General features: G+C 42.9%; 1 protein-coding gene and 1 long non-coding RNA gene across 12 annotated transcripts in view; both read left to right on the top strand.

Annotated features, from left to right (window-relative positions):
• The window catches only part of C14H8orf48 (chromosome 14 C8orf48 homolog), a 47,250-nt gene extending 39,945 nt beyond the window's left edge, over nt 1-7,305 (top strand). For all 10 annotated transcript variants that reach the window (XM_040614321.1, XM_040614324.1, XM_040614325.1 and 7 more), the window contains one exon: nt 6,940-7,305. Coding sequence is in view for 2 of the 10 variants with exons in the window: in XM_040614316.1 (XP_040470250.1) it covers nt 6,940-6,989 (50 nt within the window). In the remaining 8 variants the exon portion in view is untranslated. The remainder of the gene's footprint in view (nt 1-6,939) is intronic.
• Nucleotides 7,306-13,760: 6,455 nt separating this feature from the next.
• Nucleotides 13,761-17,692, top strand: part of LOC121097385 — a 51,762-nt gene continuing 47,830 nt past the window's right edge. The window contains exons 1-3 of one of the 2 annotated variants that reach the window (XR_005830939.1): nt 13,761-14,400; nt 14,717-14,822; nt 15,993-16,094. This is a non-coding gene — a long non-coding RNA (uncharacterized LOC121097385). Of the gene's footprint in view, nt 14,823-15,992; nt 16,095-17,692 lie in introns of both variants that reach the window. The other variant, XR_005830938.1, reaches the window with a different exon arrangement.

Here is a 17,692-nt window from a genome sequence, read left to right as displayed (position 1 = left end):
GATTGGTAGTCAAAGAGCTCGTCTAAGGTTGCTCCTGACAGTGGAATACAAGTTGATCAGGAGCGTGAAGAGCCAGGAGGAGTGTTTTGCCCAGTACACAGCTCTGTCTCTGTAGCTAAATTTGTTGGGTTGAAGGTTTATCTTCCGCTAGGATGACAACGTATCTTGGAAACATAACCAGCTTTAGACCAGTCAAGATTTTGGTGATACCGCTGAGACAATCTGCACTGGAATGGGATGAGAACTGAGTCATCGTTACACAACTTGGTCTATTATGTGTAACAAATACTACATACATACACTTTTTAAGGTGTTCTTTGAGCAGTGTGGGATGTTTCCTGCGGTTCTGCCAAAATGAATCTCTTGCCTTTGGAACGGGGATTCTGGAAGTCAACACTTGATTGCTGCAGAAGACTCAGTGCTCAATTCATGCCCAGGGACAGGAATCATAGCTGGAGGAAAGAGAAATATGACCAGAGAGATGAGCTTTGGAAACTCACAGATTGGATGTGCTACCTTGTTATGATATATGTGCATATATATCAAAAAGAAAGTGACTTTCTTAGGAAGAGATGTTACCCTGTGCTGTGTCTCATTTCAGTAGGTATTTAAAAGAAACTGTTGTGCGTGTTTTAAGTTAGCAAGAAAGGCTCTGGTTCTGTCAGTAGCATTCCATCACGGTAGTTTTTAACAATATTTTCCCCGGTTTGCCTTATTTCTAGGCACAAGTGGAGTTAGTGTTGAATTTGGCCACCATAGAAGAGGTATTGGCTTAGGGCTCCAAACAGGACTTTAGAAACAGATGTAAGTACACGCTGAGATCATACTGCTCTTTTATCAGGTTCTGTTAGCAGTGCTGTGTTTGTACTCAAGGTCATTTAAGCCACAATATAACCTTACACCACATTTCTGTGGATAATTTTTTAAGACAAGGGGTGCATTTTCATCCCCCACTCGTGTGAGTCATCAGGTGTATTGCAAATTCGCTCTCTTAATCAAAAACCTCTTTGCTATAAGAGGGTGCTATAAGGAGGCTGTTATAGTTTCTTTGCTCTATCCAGCCTCTTTTTTTCATGAAACGTGATTTTCTCTGAGCCCTTCTGAAATTGGATTTCCGTTGGCCAGTGACTTCAGAAGTTACTATCAGTGGGACAGTTCTAGATGGACATGCATGGACGACCACCAACAGGACTGCAAATACAAAATGTTTGGACTAAGCCCGGGTATTTCTAAGAGCGTGATGGGAGGACATCTGAATCCTGCATTCCAGTTTGATTTCCACTCTGGATGTACATGCTTTTTCTGCTGTGTGATAAATGAACACAGTTAAAGTAGAATTTCTGGCCAGTTGCATTCAGGTCTGCTACATGGTGTGAAGTGTGCTGCAGCAGTAAATTTCCAGTTTTCCTTCCACAGCGGTACCTATCACCCTGGGAAACATAGCAAGTGCGACAAGTTTTTGATCCATTTCTGGTTTGGGTTTTAGTGGGGTTTTTTCCAACAGTTGGTCTAAAACTTTCTGTGTTGCTGTTTAGATATGGAGCTTTAATGGATTTTTGTTCTCAAATACTAGATATATGTATCCTATATTTGCATAAACCTTTGAGTTTATGTGTTTGCATGTGTCTCGGTCTGTGTATTCACAAGTCTGTTTCCTCATCCTTGGGGAAAAAAAAAAGTAACTTCACACCTGTACTAGTGGTGTTAACTTGTGAAAGGTTTTGTTGGCTCATGTGTGCATCTATCACTTGTTACATTTCACAGACCCTAGCATTTCTCCCCCTTTCAGTTTTATTCTGAAAAGCTTTGTTTCTGCTGATCCACACACCAGATGCTACTGTATTTTCTGGATGCCTGAACTTTCCACTCAAAACCTGTCAATGTCTTTTGTATAGCTATTACATGTAGCTAACTTGAAAGTGGTATTTGTGTACCGTGACACTCCGTGGTAGGATTTTTTTATTCTTTTACTTATGCCAGGAGAAACTCATGCAGTCACATTTGTGCTGGAAAAATAGTGTTTTTACTGGTGTGCCTCAAGTGAGGTGTGCACAGTAGATTTCTGGTGAGTGCATCATTCAAGAACAGGAAAAGATGTGCGATGCCAAAGCCCATGTGACAGTGAATCTCATCCTTTTGTGGTGCGTGTTTTCTTCGAGCAGATAGTTTTATTATATTTGTACAAAGTACAGCTATACCGGTGCAGTTTCATTCGCCTTGGAGCTCTTTGCCAGCACGGGAGACTGTAACCCTGGCTCAGCAAAGTGGTGGTAGTATAGGGCTGACCTTATGAGCATTCCCTAGTGTTTGCGTTTTTAAACCTGAAAAATGGTTCTATACTTTAGAGTTTTGCTGAGTTTAATATCACCAAGCTGCACAGTTCTACTAAAGGTAGAATTAGTACTGGCAAAAGGAGCCTTTGGGCAGTTGGGAAATTGGGTTAAGATTACCCCAAAAGGACATAATTGGCTATGTGTCATCTCCCTGAAAGGGTGTGGGATATAACTAATAGGTAGCTGTTTATATAGTATATTACATTATTATTATTACTTCTACTGATAATAATAATTCAAAAGTATATACATAAAATAAGGTATAGCTAAGTCTGCGGTAAATCTTTTCCAAAGGCTTTATCCATTAAATGCCAGGAGAACCTACCTAGAGTAAACAAGTCTGGATACCTACCTTTTGAGAATATTTTTTAAATAATAAGTGGCGCTGAGATATTTTATATAAAACTGCAATGCATTGGGATGCAGATCCAGTACTTTGCAAGGAAAGCTCCAACAAACAAAAGTTAATGCTTTAAAAAAATCCTGTCAAAATGCCACTTCTCAGAAGGCTGTTTTTCCAACCTTCTGTTGTAGTGGTTTGAAGTTTTGTTAGAAGCTAAGGCAGGCTTCATCATGACAGAGCCGCTTAAGCTGGTATTTCACATGCACAGTTCATGTCTCAGCATCTGCTGAGCACCCAGAATAAATGATCTAGAAGTACACCTGTTTGAACCTAAATCGTCAGGCTTTCTGAGCAGATCGGTTTCTCTTCATATTTCTCAGCAGCAAGAGCTACAAGCCTTTAAGCGGTTTAAAACTGATGTTTGCTGCTTCCCCCCCTCCCCCACCCCCAACCCCAATTAAATTACATGACACAGTAATTGGCATGTCCTTGTTGCCTGGAGCCTTAATACTTTTAATGATGTCCAAACAAATTAACTATTAAACAAGTTATGAAGCAGCTCAGTGGGAACTGACTTGTGGAAGCAGAGGATGAAAGCACAAAGCTGTAAAATGACTCCTGAAGTGCTAATAACTTCTAATAACTTTTAAAGGGAGAGAATTAAACTGTGGAAAGAGCAGCTCTGTCATATTCTGATTATTTAAAGGGAAGCTTGGTTGGGATGCATAGCTGTTTGTCATTTGAGTGGAGGAAACTAGTGAGAAAGCCTCAAACTAGCTTGGGTGGTTTAAGAAAGTTCCAGTCCCAAAACAAAAGAGAAGAACCAGACAGGATGGATCTGTCTACTGGGCATGAGCTGTCTGCATAGCTCACTCAGACAGCAAAATGTGTTACTGCTTTCTTCCCTTCCCGCTTGCCCTCGATGCAGCTCACTCCAGGGGAGTGAGCTGGAATCCAGACTTTCTGGAAGAGCTGCTGAACATGGGCAAAGCCACCCCCAGTAACAGGCAGAGCCACCTCCAGTAAGGTGCTTACCCGGCTGCAAGTGATGACTGTGTGACCTAAGAACCCGAATCCATAATAATATGTGCATAATAAATGAGGATCCAGCTGGTTCTGTTCCGTTGTACACATTTAGAAAGGACCGTTATTTTGTTCCTGTGCTCAGTCAATGTGATGCAATGCTGGAAGCACAAGAAACACAAACCCTTCCTTTCCCTTCCCCTCCTCGCTGCCTCAGAAGCTGGTGTGGCTTTTCCTTCCCTGCCTTCATTCCTCTTCATCTGCTTTCTTGTCTTTGCTCCCTCTAGTGTTCCTGTGTCCGTGCTGTCTTGCTCTCCAGCTCCAAGCGGAGAGATTGAGTATTAAACTATTCGATTTATTTTCCCTACATTTTGCATAACGTGGGAATGACAACAGCCTACCTGTCACACCCATCGAAGAGAGAATAGTACCGAGTCTCTGCGGCCGTACGTCACCTCCTTACAGCATCTCTAGCATGCTAGTAGCGTGCTAGCACCAGCCCTTGACAGTCCTTGAGGCCAGCTTAAAATTCATTAGATTTTTAAAAATACCTGTATCGTTTTGATCATTTTCAAGTCTGTAACTCATTCTCAGTTCATGGTTTTGGAGTTTCTTTTACAACCATTAAAATTTCTTTCTAATGCAGGGAGCTGGGAATTTAGGAATAATGTAGGTTACGACACTTGGGATTAGAGCCACAAGATTTTGGTAACGCTGCAACAACATCCATTGCACCCAGATATTATGCTAGTTCACTTTTGACTCTTGAATTTAATCTAGCTACAAAAGTTTTCTTAGCCGTGAGATGTACTGTCCTGCTTATTAGTTGAAAATCAGAAAATATGAAAGGGGACTGGAGATCTGCGTGTATCTCTGAATCACTGGATCACTGCTGCAGAGAGAATGTTTAATCAGAAACGGGGGCTCCTCTTTCCATCATATAGGAAGCTGCTTTACAGAGTTTTTACTGAAGTGCAACTGTTTAATGTGCTCTGGAACTGTGGCTTACTTTCATATGTATGCCATCTAGATGAGGGTATCCACGTACTTGTGCTGTGCACATAGGCATTTCAAAGATGAGAAAATACTTTGAGGCCTCCCCTTTTTAACTAGGAATCCAGATGCGGCCTGTAGAGACTAGTCTGTCAGGGTTGGGGATTACTTGTTGGTCTTAAGTAAGTTTTGAAGGTTTCAAACAGCCATCTTAAAAATCACATCGAGTCTTCCATCATCGCTGGAGATGAAGTGACATTCCTTATGTTAGGAAAGAAGATTACAGCTAATGAAGAGCAAACACTGGGCTTTCTGCTTTAGTCTGAGGAATGATCCTTTTGTTATCTAAACTATATAAGACTAGCAAGCCAAAGAAGAGAGCCTAAATTACTGAAACTTCCATGTGTTCTCTGAATAACTGGTAGAATAGAGATAAGTGAGTTATCTCTCTCACTAGTACTAAATCTAGTAAAAAAATAAAAGATATAGTCAAACTATAACGATTTGAAAATCAGTCCAGCCAAAAACGGTCAGATGACATGATATTAACTTTCTGTGGACGGCTCAGCACCCTGGTGTTGACATCTGGCGTGGTCTTTGGTTGGGATTGAGATTGATAACTCTGAGGAGAAGTCCCCCCCGACACCCAGCAGATGTGGAGCTGGTTGGCCAGGGACAAGGGTTCCTCTGCTTTTGGGAGCAGTGAGGTGGAAGGGTTCCCTCCACAGGTGCCCATTTGCACAGTATGTGGAGGGACACCATCTCCAAGAGACAGGAAGGTCTTCCACAAATTCCCAGGAGTGCGTGAGTGGGTGAGTGACAGCTGAACACCGAGTCCATGGTGAGCTGCAGATCTGCTAATTACCACCTTCCTCCACTCACCCTCCCCACAAGCAACTTCCTGAAATCTGTTTCAGGGAGTTTTGTATTTTTGTCACTCCGCATTAGGCTGCAGCGCAGCGCGGCTTGTCACTTTGCCTTACGTGTGATCATGCTGTCTGGAATCGGACCCAACGTAATGGAAAATACATGGTAATAGTGGGATTTAACTCATCAGGTTTCTTCCTGCACATCTTTCACATTGGATCATCAGTCTGTTGCAGAGCTGGGTGTTGGAAGCCTTTTGCGTCACAGGGGAATAGAACAAGAGATATAATACCCTATCTAGACCATAATGTTTACTCTTCAGGAATGCTTGGACCTGTTGCTTCCAGCTCAATGGAGCAATGTTAACTTGGTGGCAGACACTTCCTCACACACGTTAAAAAAGTAGAAAACCAACGCTTTTTTGAAAAGCCCAAAATATTACCGTATAGCATATGGCACCCAAGATATGAGTAAACTTGCAACATCCACTTACGTCTGGCTTCCCGTGGTATGTTGAAGGTGTTGCTTTGGGATTTTTAGTGTGGAAATGGAGTTGCTGCGGGGCAAGGGAAGTGTTTTATACCCTGTCATCTGTGAAGAAGAAGAAGAAAGCTGATATTCTGTTAACTCCTTAGAGACTATATTGCATGAGTACCCTGTGAGTAAGAGGAGTAGGCATGGTGATCCATATGGAGACTCGATTCCTAATTACCTGTGTCAGATAATGCAGCCCACTCCCGGTGACCCTGATTTTTTGGGGTGTCTCCAGGGTAAGCTGCAGGTTTGGCAGCAGTGTGTTTGCTGCAGGCCAGAAGGTGCTAGAAACCTTCTCCCATCACACCACCACTGGTCCACAGCTCTTTCTACCTCCAGGCCTGGGGAGCTCAGGAAAGCTGCTATGAATTCCTTCGATGTCAGCAAACGTGTAAAGAAAAATTACAGGGCTTCATTCTCCTTTCACAAGGTTTTTACAACAGTCCATATCCAAGAGAGTTTGTCCTAATTTACACAGCTAAAATGAGAGGAAACCCAAACTTTTCACGTCTTTTTGGTGAAATTACCTAACTACTTATGCAGATGCATAACTACCCCAGATTATTTGAGACCATTAATTGCACTGAGATTCTGTAGCGTGTATAAATTGTGTGACATTGCTGAAGACACCATTTGCCTTTTCAGTGAAAGTCTTTTACCAATAGATTGGATGTATGATATTTTGGGCAATTGGGAGCCTGTTCTGGAAAAGCAGTCAGTCCAGATTGCGCTGAGGACGATGTCTATTACAGGCCTGATTGTGCAGCATGCGTAGGTTTGTGCTTGAAGTGAAACAACCAGCATTTTGCTGATAATAGCTGGTGACCTCTCTTTGCTTCCCAACAGCTGGCTTACAGAAAGAAGCACATGGTGAAATGGCACCTGCTGAAGCCTGAAGCATGGAATGACAGTCATGATCCAGGAATGTCTCATTATTTGATCAGCAGTAATACATATTTTCCTCTCATTGCTGCACCCTTGAAGAACACGGCTAAATACAAGGCGCTTTAAGAGTTCGGGGGGGGGGGGTGGTGGGGCATTTTCAACAACGTTAATGCTGCCAGCAAATTGACATTATTGAGATATGATTGCGGAATTGTGGCAACAGAAATGAAAGGCAGTAGAAGTGCTGCTCCTTTTGTTCCACCCAAATGACAGCAATCACTGGACACATTAATGATACCTTCATTAAAACGTGCCGGTAGAAAATCACTGTCTTTTTTTGGCGTGTGCATTCCTAGATCACTTTTTTTCAATGTGACCGTAGGGGTTTGACACAAATTACTGTGCTGCCAGCACAGCTGTCCTACATTATTTGTTGTTGCGTAGTTAGAATTAATGATTTTAACCAAGTATCAAGACAGGGATTTTAGGAGTGTGCACTGCAGAGCTTCTGGCTCTCTAATAAGACCCATCTGTTATAAACCATATACAGTGTGGCATGAGTGCTGAACAATGAGCAGCTTAACCACTTGTGTAAAGAAGATCTTAATGGGATCAAACCTGCTTCAACAACTGGCTGAGGGCTTTGCGTCTTCGGCATGGCACTAGCTATATCAGGGCATGCTCCTCCATCTCAGAAGAGGATGGTATTGGGCAAGGAGTTGAAGTTAGCATTGTGATGCATCCGTTGTGGGGCAGAACAGTACTCACCGTCTTTGTGATGCTGCCTGCGAGGAAAGGTGTATCCTGGATCCCTCATTGGGATGCTAGGAGCATGTGGAAAGAATATGACTGAACCAGTATAACTGGCACTCTTTAACTGGAAGCTGTGAGTGAATCGGTATGATGGCAGCCAGTGGATCCATGAACCTATCAGTCCGATCTAGAAAACAGAACATTTACTGTGTCACTTTACTCACTGATTCCTTGAAAAGTATTTTCCTTGCTCACTGAAAAGAATATTCTTGAGCTATGGGAAAGTTTGGGATCACATCCGGAATAAGCAGGTCAGCTCTACTGATGCACAGCTTGCACTCTAGAAAACCTATAGGAAGTTGCAGGGAAGTGTAGAAACATTAGCTAAACCAGTATTTGCATTTTCCAGTTGCTCCTGTTTAATGGTAATAGCACCAAAAAAAAAGAGGATGGGAAGCCATATGAGGTTAATTATTTTGTTCACTTGTTGCTTCCTCATATTATAGGTCCTGCCAAGTACCAGCTCTTCACAGAGAAAGTGATATCAGACATGCTTAAAACAGTTTTTTTCTTGAACAGAAGAAAATAACAGTTCTAGGAATTTGACTTTATTTTGCTGCATGTGAACTTTAATAGACCACAGAGAAATAGTAGAAGAAGCTTTATTGATTTATTTGATTGGCCAAAGCTCAATGAGTCATGACTCAGAAGATCTAAGCGAAAGGGAAAAGCCAGTGAGTGCACAGGAACAGGTTACTTATATTCAAGATCTGGTCATGAAATCTGCAGAACTTGTGTCTTCCATCCCCAAGATGGCAGAGTACAATATTCTCATTTTTGTAACGAGTTTTGTTGTTGCTGTTGCCAGTCAATCATGGAGTCTGATCTCAAGGGGTGCCTAGTGCTCTTGCTATAGCTGGTAGAAATTCTGCATGCTGATAGTTCACAGGATCGATACTTTTGCTCTCCAGGGCCTTTAAGTCTGATCCCATATGAAAAGCATTTTGCTTTAGTCATGTATTAGCAAGTTATTGCTCAGTGGGAAGAGGAGAGGAGCTAGAAGTTTAAGCTTGTGAAAGGTGTTCCAAATGTCCTTAGAAAAGTAAATAATTCCAGTGAGTCTCATTGCAAACTGGCCATTAGCAGGTTTACGTCTTTATATCCACAGAGCAAATAAGCAGAACTGAAAGCAACAGTTTCAAAGGAAGGAGAATCACTCCCTGAACTGCTTTAGAAGTTAGCAACAGCAAGACCTGAACAATGCAGACACATCGAGAGGTAAGTTAAAAGTCTTTTAGTTCATCTTCAAGCACTTTGTTGTAAGGGAAACCAGCGTGGTATCAAAACGGGCCTTTTATACAGGGCCTGTTTACTCAAGCAGCACAAACCAGGAACTTAGCTTGGTAGCATGAAATGTGCAGAACATTGTCATTTTTGATCTGTTCACTTTTATTGGAGACAGTAAATGTAGTAGTCTCTGGTTCTCCCAATCTCTGCAAAGCGATTTTCCAGTAACTGTATTAAAGAGGGCTTTCTGCTGGTGCACGCAGCCTGTGGCTTAGTCGCACTGCTGCACCGATGGGTGCAGATCCCTGGTTGTCCTGTAGTCCCAGACCTTGTCTCCTTACAGTCAACAGATAAAGGCAGAAAGCACAACTGAGGAAGGCAGATAAACAACCTGATCTCCTACCACTGTCCTTTGTTAAATAGTCTGAAGCACATTTGTTCTCTTTAACGTAGATGCCACTTAAGTCTGCAGATAGGTGGTTTGAATTCAGCTTAATGGAAGTAAAATTTTTAGCAGAGACTGAGCCATTTCCAGGAGATATGATCCTCAGCAGGCCAGATATGAGAGGGTGCCCTGGTGTGTTTAGGGCAGAAGAGAGGGAAATTAATGGAAGTGCCCAAGGCAACAGGTGGTTTCCTATGCAGCTGCAGGAACAGTAGAGGAAGAGCCCTTGGCCTGATGAGAAATGCTTCTGGAAATTCTGCCAGTGGTGGTACACCCCAGCCTCCCAGTGGGAGATCTGCTGATTATATTTCTTTGGTGGCCGGAGGACCACTCACCATATCCTCTGGGCCTTACAAACAGCAGCTATCTGCCCTCTACAGAGAGAATGTTAAATGGTAGCAGATGCTGAAAGGTCAGATTTGATTGTTGGTCGCTATTACTGACACCTTCCAAACTTAGAGACACACTGTAGCATCGGACTGTTAACTGATGCTCCTTAAGATTGTCTGGGTTCCTCTTCCTCTTAACTTTGCTATTTCCTGGTTCATGGGAAAGGCTCCTAATATCAGCACCAATATCCTGCTTGTTTACAGATGGTTGCCGAGAGGAGACACCTGGCACTCTCTGGGTCTCTTTGCATTGCTCAGATAATATTAATTACAGCTCAAAGGGAAACAGCCGCCTGCCAACCTTTGACTTGATGCTGTTTGTATTATGAATGCCACAGAACATCATTCTTTCTCCATAGACCTGCAGTTTACCCTGCTGAGAGAAATTCATTGCCACTTTCCAGGTTTCCGGATACTCCATTAGTGTTCCTGAGGCTGGGAAAAGGGCACTCTTGCTGATTACAGCACAGGGTGAATGTCAGGGCTTGTGACTACTGTCTGCTGCTTTGTTCCTAGCTTGACTTGCCTACATTTACAGAGGTGCCATGAGGCTGAAAGTATTGATGTGTATATAAAAAGTCATTTGAGATCACTGGATAAAGGTAGCCAAACAGATAGTTTATTCAGAGCTGGGTTTTTTCTGGGCTTTGGAAGGTCTTTGTTAGCTTTATCCAGAGCCAGGGAGCTAAGTATTTTCCCAGGTTCTTCTTCTGTCTGCTTGATGACAACCTTTTCCTATTGCAGCCGAAACTTCCACAGTGATGACCACAGGGCAGGGGGATAGGAGGGAAAATACGGAGGTTTAAGAGATTTAGCATGCTGAGCAAAGAGAACGAGCACAGTTCTATAAAAAGACTGGGTTCATTATGATTTTCCAAACACCCCTTCCCTTTCTCCACACCCTTGCTTCAGTTTTCTCCATATATTTTCTCAAATGATTTCTTGTATTTGCTATACAGCTGCAGTTCTCTCCTATTAGTACCTCATAGCCATTTTGTATTTGTTCTCAGAGAGGAGGTTCTTTTCATCTTATTTCGGAAGGGTTTAATTTATCTGACCTACCTGATGTGTTTGTGTGAATGTATTTGTCTTCGCTGCCTGCAACCAGGCACCTTTCCCCTTCCCCAGCAGTGACATTGGATCACCCAAAGGCTTGTCCCTCTGAGTGCAAATCATATGCTTAACCTGGGTCATTTTCTACTGAGCATCTAGGTGCAAGATCAGAAGTTGTTTTGCCTTTCTCATTCCTGCATAGTCAAATTGCTTCTTGGGCAGAAGGAAAATACAGAGTGACTCACTGATGTGCAAGACACAGCCAGAGACTTCCAAATCACAATTATGGGTTTGAGGGAAAGCTGTGTGCTTCAGAATTGTATTAATAGACTTGAAATGACGTGGAAATTTGTTGCATGCTCAGTTTTTCTGCATGCTGCTGGAAATCAGAAGCTGTTGATGTCTCCAGGCCAATGGTATCCTCTAGGAAGTCAGTTGCTGATCTCTATTCAGCTCCTAGAGGATGTGTGGATTCGGCACAGCTGTTCTCTTTACATCCAAGAAAGGGACATCATCTTAAAGAAATGTACCTCCCTGCTCATTTTTCAATTCCGTTTGAGGACTGACTGTATAAGGTTTTAGATGTCACTTCATATGACCAGTTTAGGGGAGTGACATAGCCAGCACTCTGGACTCTGAAGGACAAGCCAGCACATTTTGAAAAGTGGATGGGGGGAAATGTACTGTATATATAGGCTGAGGAGGGTAGCAGCATTCAGTGAAATCCCCTAGCTAGTTATAAGGTCATAAATAGAATGTAATGAAAGATTAGAGCCAATTATCCTGTATGCATCCCTTGGATTTAGGCATGCTGGGACGCCCTGAATTTTGGGTCAGATTCTCCCTAGCAAGGGATGAGCGGACAGGTCCGTTCATTCCCAAGCGTGGCACTGCCCTGCAGCGTCTGTTTGGCCTTTCTGATTCAGGCCCTCCTCTGACAGCAAAGCCAGGGAATTTCTGCCCCTCTGATATAGTGAAGGGGGCCATGAAATGCCACCCCCTCCCTGCTCTGCATCTGGCGTCCCTTCGGTGCTGCAGCGGTGCGCTGCTCAGAGTGGCCAGGCCTCCCAGCTCTTGCACACAGAGGGGTTCTGGGGGCTTAGTACCCTCATGGAACTGCCTTCGCCAGCTCATAGGCCACACGCCAGGCCCTCACTTTCTCCAAAAGGAAGTTGCTTTGGTTATGACTTTTCTTCAAATACTGGGAAAAAGACAGAGCTCTCCTGGCTCCCTTGGCCTCTCTCGAGGGGTACTTGCTCTGGAGTAATTTTTTCTCTTTCATTTTTTACCCTAATGAAAACCACTATGCTGGGTCCGGTATTTTCTATTTGATCCTACCCCCCTTGTCTTACATGATCTTAGTGCTGGATTTGGTTGAGAGATTTCTTGCAAAGCTGTTTTCCGTTAGAAGCTATTTAGCCACACCAAACCACTTCACAGGAACATCTACTTATACAAAACTTTCAACAAACATTCAGACATTCAAGACCTCCTTGTGCTGTGGGTGTGAGTGTTTCATACTGGCAGTGTTAAGACTTTTTTCACTACTTTGTGCCAGAATGTAAATTTTTTTCGGAATGATAAAGCTGGAAAAACATGCTTCCACCTAGGAAAGTAAGGCAGTTCAGTGAGGCTGTTCCAGATCATCTTTCTTGCATGTATTTATTTCATGTGGAATTTCAAAACTTCGGTTTTCTGTTCCAGTTTGGGACAGCAGAAAGTTTGTGGAGCAAAAAATCTGAAGTTCAGTCAGTTCCTAGTCCTTGATTTAAAATATATCACATTTAAATGAAGAGAACCAAAAAAGATATCCAGGAAAGAATATCTAAAGCTCTTCATGATCTTTCACTGTTGTATCCCTGTCCTCCCATACACTCTTATCCATCATCTTCCCTTGCTGTACTCTAATTATAGATTCCCTGAGGCAGAGACCTGCCAATGTTTCCATCAGTAAAGTGCCAAGCACATCTATGATGCTTTACAATTAATCATAGAGAATGAATATTTTGTAAAGTGTTTAAGCTTCTCCTGTTAAAAAAAAATATCTATCTGCCATATCAGGCATGATTAAATTTCAGTGCCATATCCTTCCTTTGCTAAGATGCTAAATTAAACTTTTTCCTCTGTTGTTCTTGCTTCTTGCAAATGAGAGGCAGGGGCCGCACTCCCCTCTTCTTCCCACATTTAAGAATTCTTTTTCAAACCCCAGCAACTTAGATACCAGCCCCAATCACGTCAAAATAATTTGAATGTCTAAGGTGTGTAAGAATAAGGGACAGTCATCTCAAATCTCCTTTAGCTGCCCATGGAGTCTTTGTGTTTACTGAACTTTAACTTTTTATTACCTAAAATGACACAAAATACCTAGAGTACAAGAGGCACCATGTTGAAGGCTGCATCATTCTCTCTGTCTTCCTTAGAACTGCCCAGGACCTGAGCCATGGTTTAGCCCCAGCCAGCCCTATGCAGCCCCCCACTCACTGCCCCCCGTGGGATGCAGGAGAGAATCGAAAGGGTTGAAGTGAGAAAACTCACGGGGTGAGATGAAGGCCGTTTAATAGGTAAACCAAGAGCTGGGCATGCAAGTAAAGCAGAACAGGGAATTCATTCACCACGTCCCATGGGCAGGTCTCAGCCCCCCCCAGGAGAGCAGGGCTGCATCTGCGCAACCGGGAATTGGGAAGACAAACGCCATCGCTCCGAACGTCCCCCCTCCTCCTTCTTCCCCCAGCTTTTTATTGCTGAGGATGACGCCGTATGGTGTGGGCTGTGTCTTTGGCCAGTTGGGGTCAGCTGTCCCAGCTGTGCCCCCTGCCAGCTCCTTGTGCCCCCCCAGCCTATTTCTCAGCAGGGTGGTGTGAGAGACAGAAAAGGCCTTGGCTCCCTGTGAGCACTGCTCTGCAATAACGAAAACATCACTGTGTTATCAATACTCTTCTCAACAGGAATCCAAACCATTGTCCCATACCAGCTACTGTGTAAAAAGTTAACTCTATCCCAGTCAAAACCAGTACAGCACGTCAAACATCTTGCAAAGGAATAACTGTGTGACAGATCACCTTCTGTGCTGGTAGAAGCCTGGTTTCCAAAAAGAAGGCATTTCACAGGTTAGCAAGTGCTGCAGAAAGCTCCTGCAAAATGAAGCTTCTCAACTTTCTCTTTATTCCCTGAACAAATTATTCATCATTAAAAGCAAACAGGCACGTAGCACTCAGGAGGGACGGGGCCTCTCATCACCAGCCGTGTCATGATGAATCTGCCGGCAGGGCTCTCCGGAGCTGGGTGGCCTGCAGCACGGAGCCCGCCTCGGCAATCAGCTGAGCATAACGCCGCAACCGCCCGATCAGGCACTTAGTAATTTGCTGAATTTACGGTGGGGGATGGAAAACCATTTCTTTGTGCCTTAATATAGAAGCAACGGAGACAAACATCCAAGATTCAGTGTCTGAAGAGCTGGCAAAGCCTTTCTTAAGTGTCTGTGTGAAACGATGACTTGTAAGTGTTTGCAGAGGTCCCCAGCGCTTTTGCCTGCTTCTGCTTTCCAGCTGGCTGGGCCAGCCTTTGTTCTGTCCGCCGAAACGTGCGCTGCCCCCACGCACCCCCGTGGGGTGACGCTGGCTTGGCACAGCAGCAGCTGGGGTGGTCGCTGCCTGCTGTGCTGCTAAGTACACATCATGCGGGCTGAGCGGTCAAGATTTAAATTGCTTCACGTCACTGTTCACTTAAGTCTGAATGCAGATGTTGCTGTTAACCGTAATGAGGTTTACCTTTTTCCCTTCCATCTCGTGCCTCGCACGGCTTTCCTTGACAGAGAGGACACGCTTTCACAGTGAAACAACAATCCTTAGGGAAACAAATGGAAGACTGCATGATCTCAAGCAAAGTGAGAAGCCCACCAGTGATAAAAGCTTCCTACGGTATCAGAACTGAGGCATTTGTGTGTACGTGTGTGGGGGTGTGGGTGTATAAGAAAAGAAAAATCTTCAGGTTTGAGGTCTTGGAACCTTTGTAACAAGATAATGATTTCAGGCTGAAAGCAGCATTCGGCTGATCTTTTAATAGAATTCTTGATCAGAAAAGATCTATTCAGAGAGGCAGAGATCAGAGACAATCAATAACAACACTGACCCTGTATTACATTAGACCTAAGGTATGGTTTCATAGACACAGTTCTTTTTCAGAAAATAGAATGTTGTTTTCTGGTTACGAATCTAAATATAGTTGCTCCAAATTTTCTTCATCAAAAGGGAAGATGCGTTATTGGCTTTTTCAAAATTTTCTGAAGTCTACTTTTCATGATTTTTCCTTTCTTCATCTGTCAGGAGTCTTTCTTGAAATGAGATGTTTTTTTCCTCTCTGCACAGTAAGGATTTGAGAATAAGTGGTTTTTCTTTAAGATCCTTAGGGATTCCATAATTTTGTATTATTATCGCTGTCTTACAAACTGAATTTTACCCACACATGCTGAAGGAACTTTAAACAGACAGTGATTCCCTTTGCGTTATCACAAATGGTTCTTTGGATATTTCCAAATCTGTTCAATTTGACTCTCCAGCTCAGAGTGATTCAGGAAGTGCCATTAGGAATATCAAAGTAAGAAAAAAAATCCATCTAGAAATTAATTTTATTGCTTGTCTTTATAAAAATTATCTATTCATTCTGTGATGTATTACCAATGAGTCCTTGCCTCATTAACTGTTAGTTACTTAGCTATTAGCCACCCATAAATCAACCTATTAACAATTTCTGCTCCTGATCTACAGTCATGGTTTGACTGTCAATATCCAAAGAGGCTGGTCTGAATTCAGGGACATGTAGTCATGATTTTTCTCCTCTCTATCCGTAAGTTAAAAAAAAAATTAATGGCCTGAGCATTGCTCCATGGGGAGATAAAGAGTCAGAACTGTCAAACCAGGCAGCAAAATCAAAAGATGTGGTGAAGGATGATGACGATCGCAGAAGGAGACATCCAGCAGAACAGCCTTCTCCTGAGGGTAACACATGGTGATTAGTGCTGGTTAGGGCTTAGATATTATTTGTCTTAATAAGCAGATTATTCAGTTGTTCATATATTTTTTTTCCTGAAGCATTTGTCACTGCTGCATTGCTAGCTGGCTGCAGGATGGTTGAAGCAAGCATCTGGACAAGACACTGGAGAAGAGCTGAGGTCATAGCGTGAATCATTTCCTGTAAGTCTTTCTTCTGTTAGACACTCGCTTTCCCCAAGGTGCAGGCAGTTTTCCAGGTAGAAGCCTTTCATTAGCAAAGGGGTTTGACCCACGGGATCTAAGTCTGTGGAAGATTAATGTGATGGCATGAGCTCCTAAAAGTGAGCAAAGAAGGGAGAAAAGGGTTGGACAAAGCACCTCTAAAAGCCTGCTTTGTCATCTGTCTTACCAATGTTTTAACCGCCAGTCACCCTGAAGAACCTAGGTCCTGCTGGGCTACAACACTGGCAGAATTGTCAGATTAGTTGAATAATGTTATCAGAGTTGTGCTTTTTATGATGTATGTCATGACCATCCTCAGAATGTTGTAGTTTGCCAGAAGGCCGTTTAAGCCAGAAGAAATCCACTAATGGGAAGAGTGCCACAGAGTCCTAAATTCGGGGAAGTTTTCCCCTAACTGCCCTGAACAGATGGAAAGACAAGGGAGATTAACAAATAAATGGGTGGTAATGCCATTTTGAACAAGGGAAGAGATGAAAAATTGAGCAGGTTGCTATTGTGTGTAGGCGTGGTGTGTAGAGGTATCCAGGTGCACCACCTTTAAGGTGTTAGTCTAAGTGACAGTACTCAAGATGTATTTTCCATTTGTAAATAGTGCCTTGAGTTTGTATGGCTAATGGGTGCTTCAAGGATTCGTGGTAACAGTGGGGAAAGAAATTTGATGCTAAAATTATATTTTTGGTTATTTTCCTCTTTTTGTAATCTTCTTTCTCGCTTAATAATTAAGAGCCTAACTTTTTTGTGTGCTACAATTAAATTATATGCTTTCACCTTTAATCTGCTTGATGTTGAGTGAATTCAGCTGAAGCTAGCAAACACAAACCAGATTACTGCTCCAGAGGAGACACATGATGTGTGTCTGCCATTTGAGGTGCACCCTACAATGGAATATGTCTCCTGCTCTTCAAAAATGAGCTTGAGGACTGGTATCACCAGCTGCGGGGTGCTAGGAACAAGTGTCTGTGTCAGTAGAGATCAATTTATATGTAGGTATTCCCCAGTCATCTCAGTGAGCTGTATAATTTCAAAGATAATTGATCAGAATGTGAGAATGATTAAAATGAATCATGTATTTCAACAAAATAAGTTGATTCTGTATGAATAACAGTGCGGCCAGCAAGGTCTCAATTTCTCACGTGGTTTCCATAACTTATACAACATCTCATCATTGTATTTTTTCATTAAAACCTTAATAATTAGATCCCACCTCATTGGGACTGTACGCTCTGCTTGTCTTCAAACAAGCTAGCAATAAACAAGATGTTCCTGCTGATCACAGTGTGGCTCTGAGCTAATATGTTAATAAAACTATCCAGGCAGGATAAAGGCTAGTAAAAGGATTTGACAGAGGTGTAAGGTCTGTGTGGGGTCGGTCCGCAGGCTTATTATAGGACTGGTGACCGGAGGGAGAAATTATCCCCCTTCTCATGCCAGGTCTCCCTAAATTTGAAAAATCCTCAAGCAAAGGTGTGTCTCGAAGAAAAGAAATGTGTAAGTGTTGTAATTTCAGTAGGATAAAAAATTAGTTCTCTCTGTGCGTGTGTGTGTGTTAGAAAAGA

The sequence above is a fragment of the Falco naumanni genome, chromosome 14 (assembly GCF_017639655.2).
Source record: "Falco naumanni isolate bFalNau1 chromosome 14, bFalNau1.pat, whole genome shotgun sequence".
NCBI classification, from domain to species: Eukaryota; Metazoa; Chordata; class Aves; order Falconiformes; family Falconidae; genus Falco; species Falco naumanni.
This window is presented reverse-complemented; position numbering and strand designations above follow the sequence as displayed.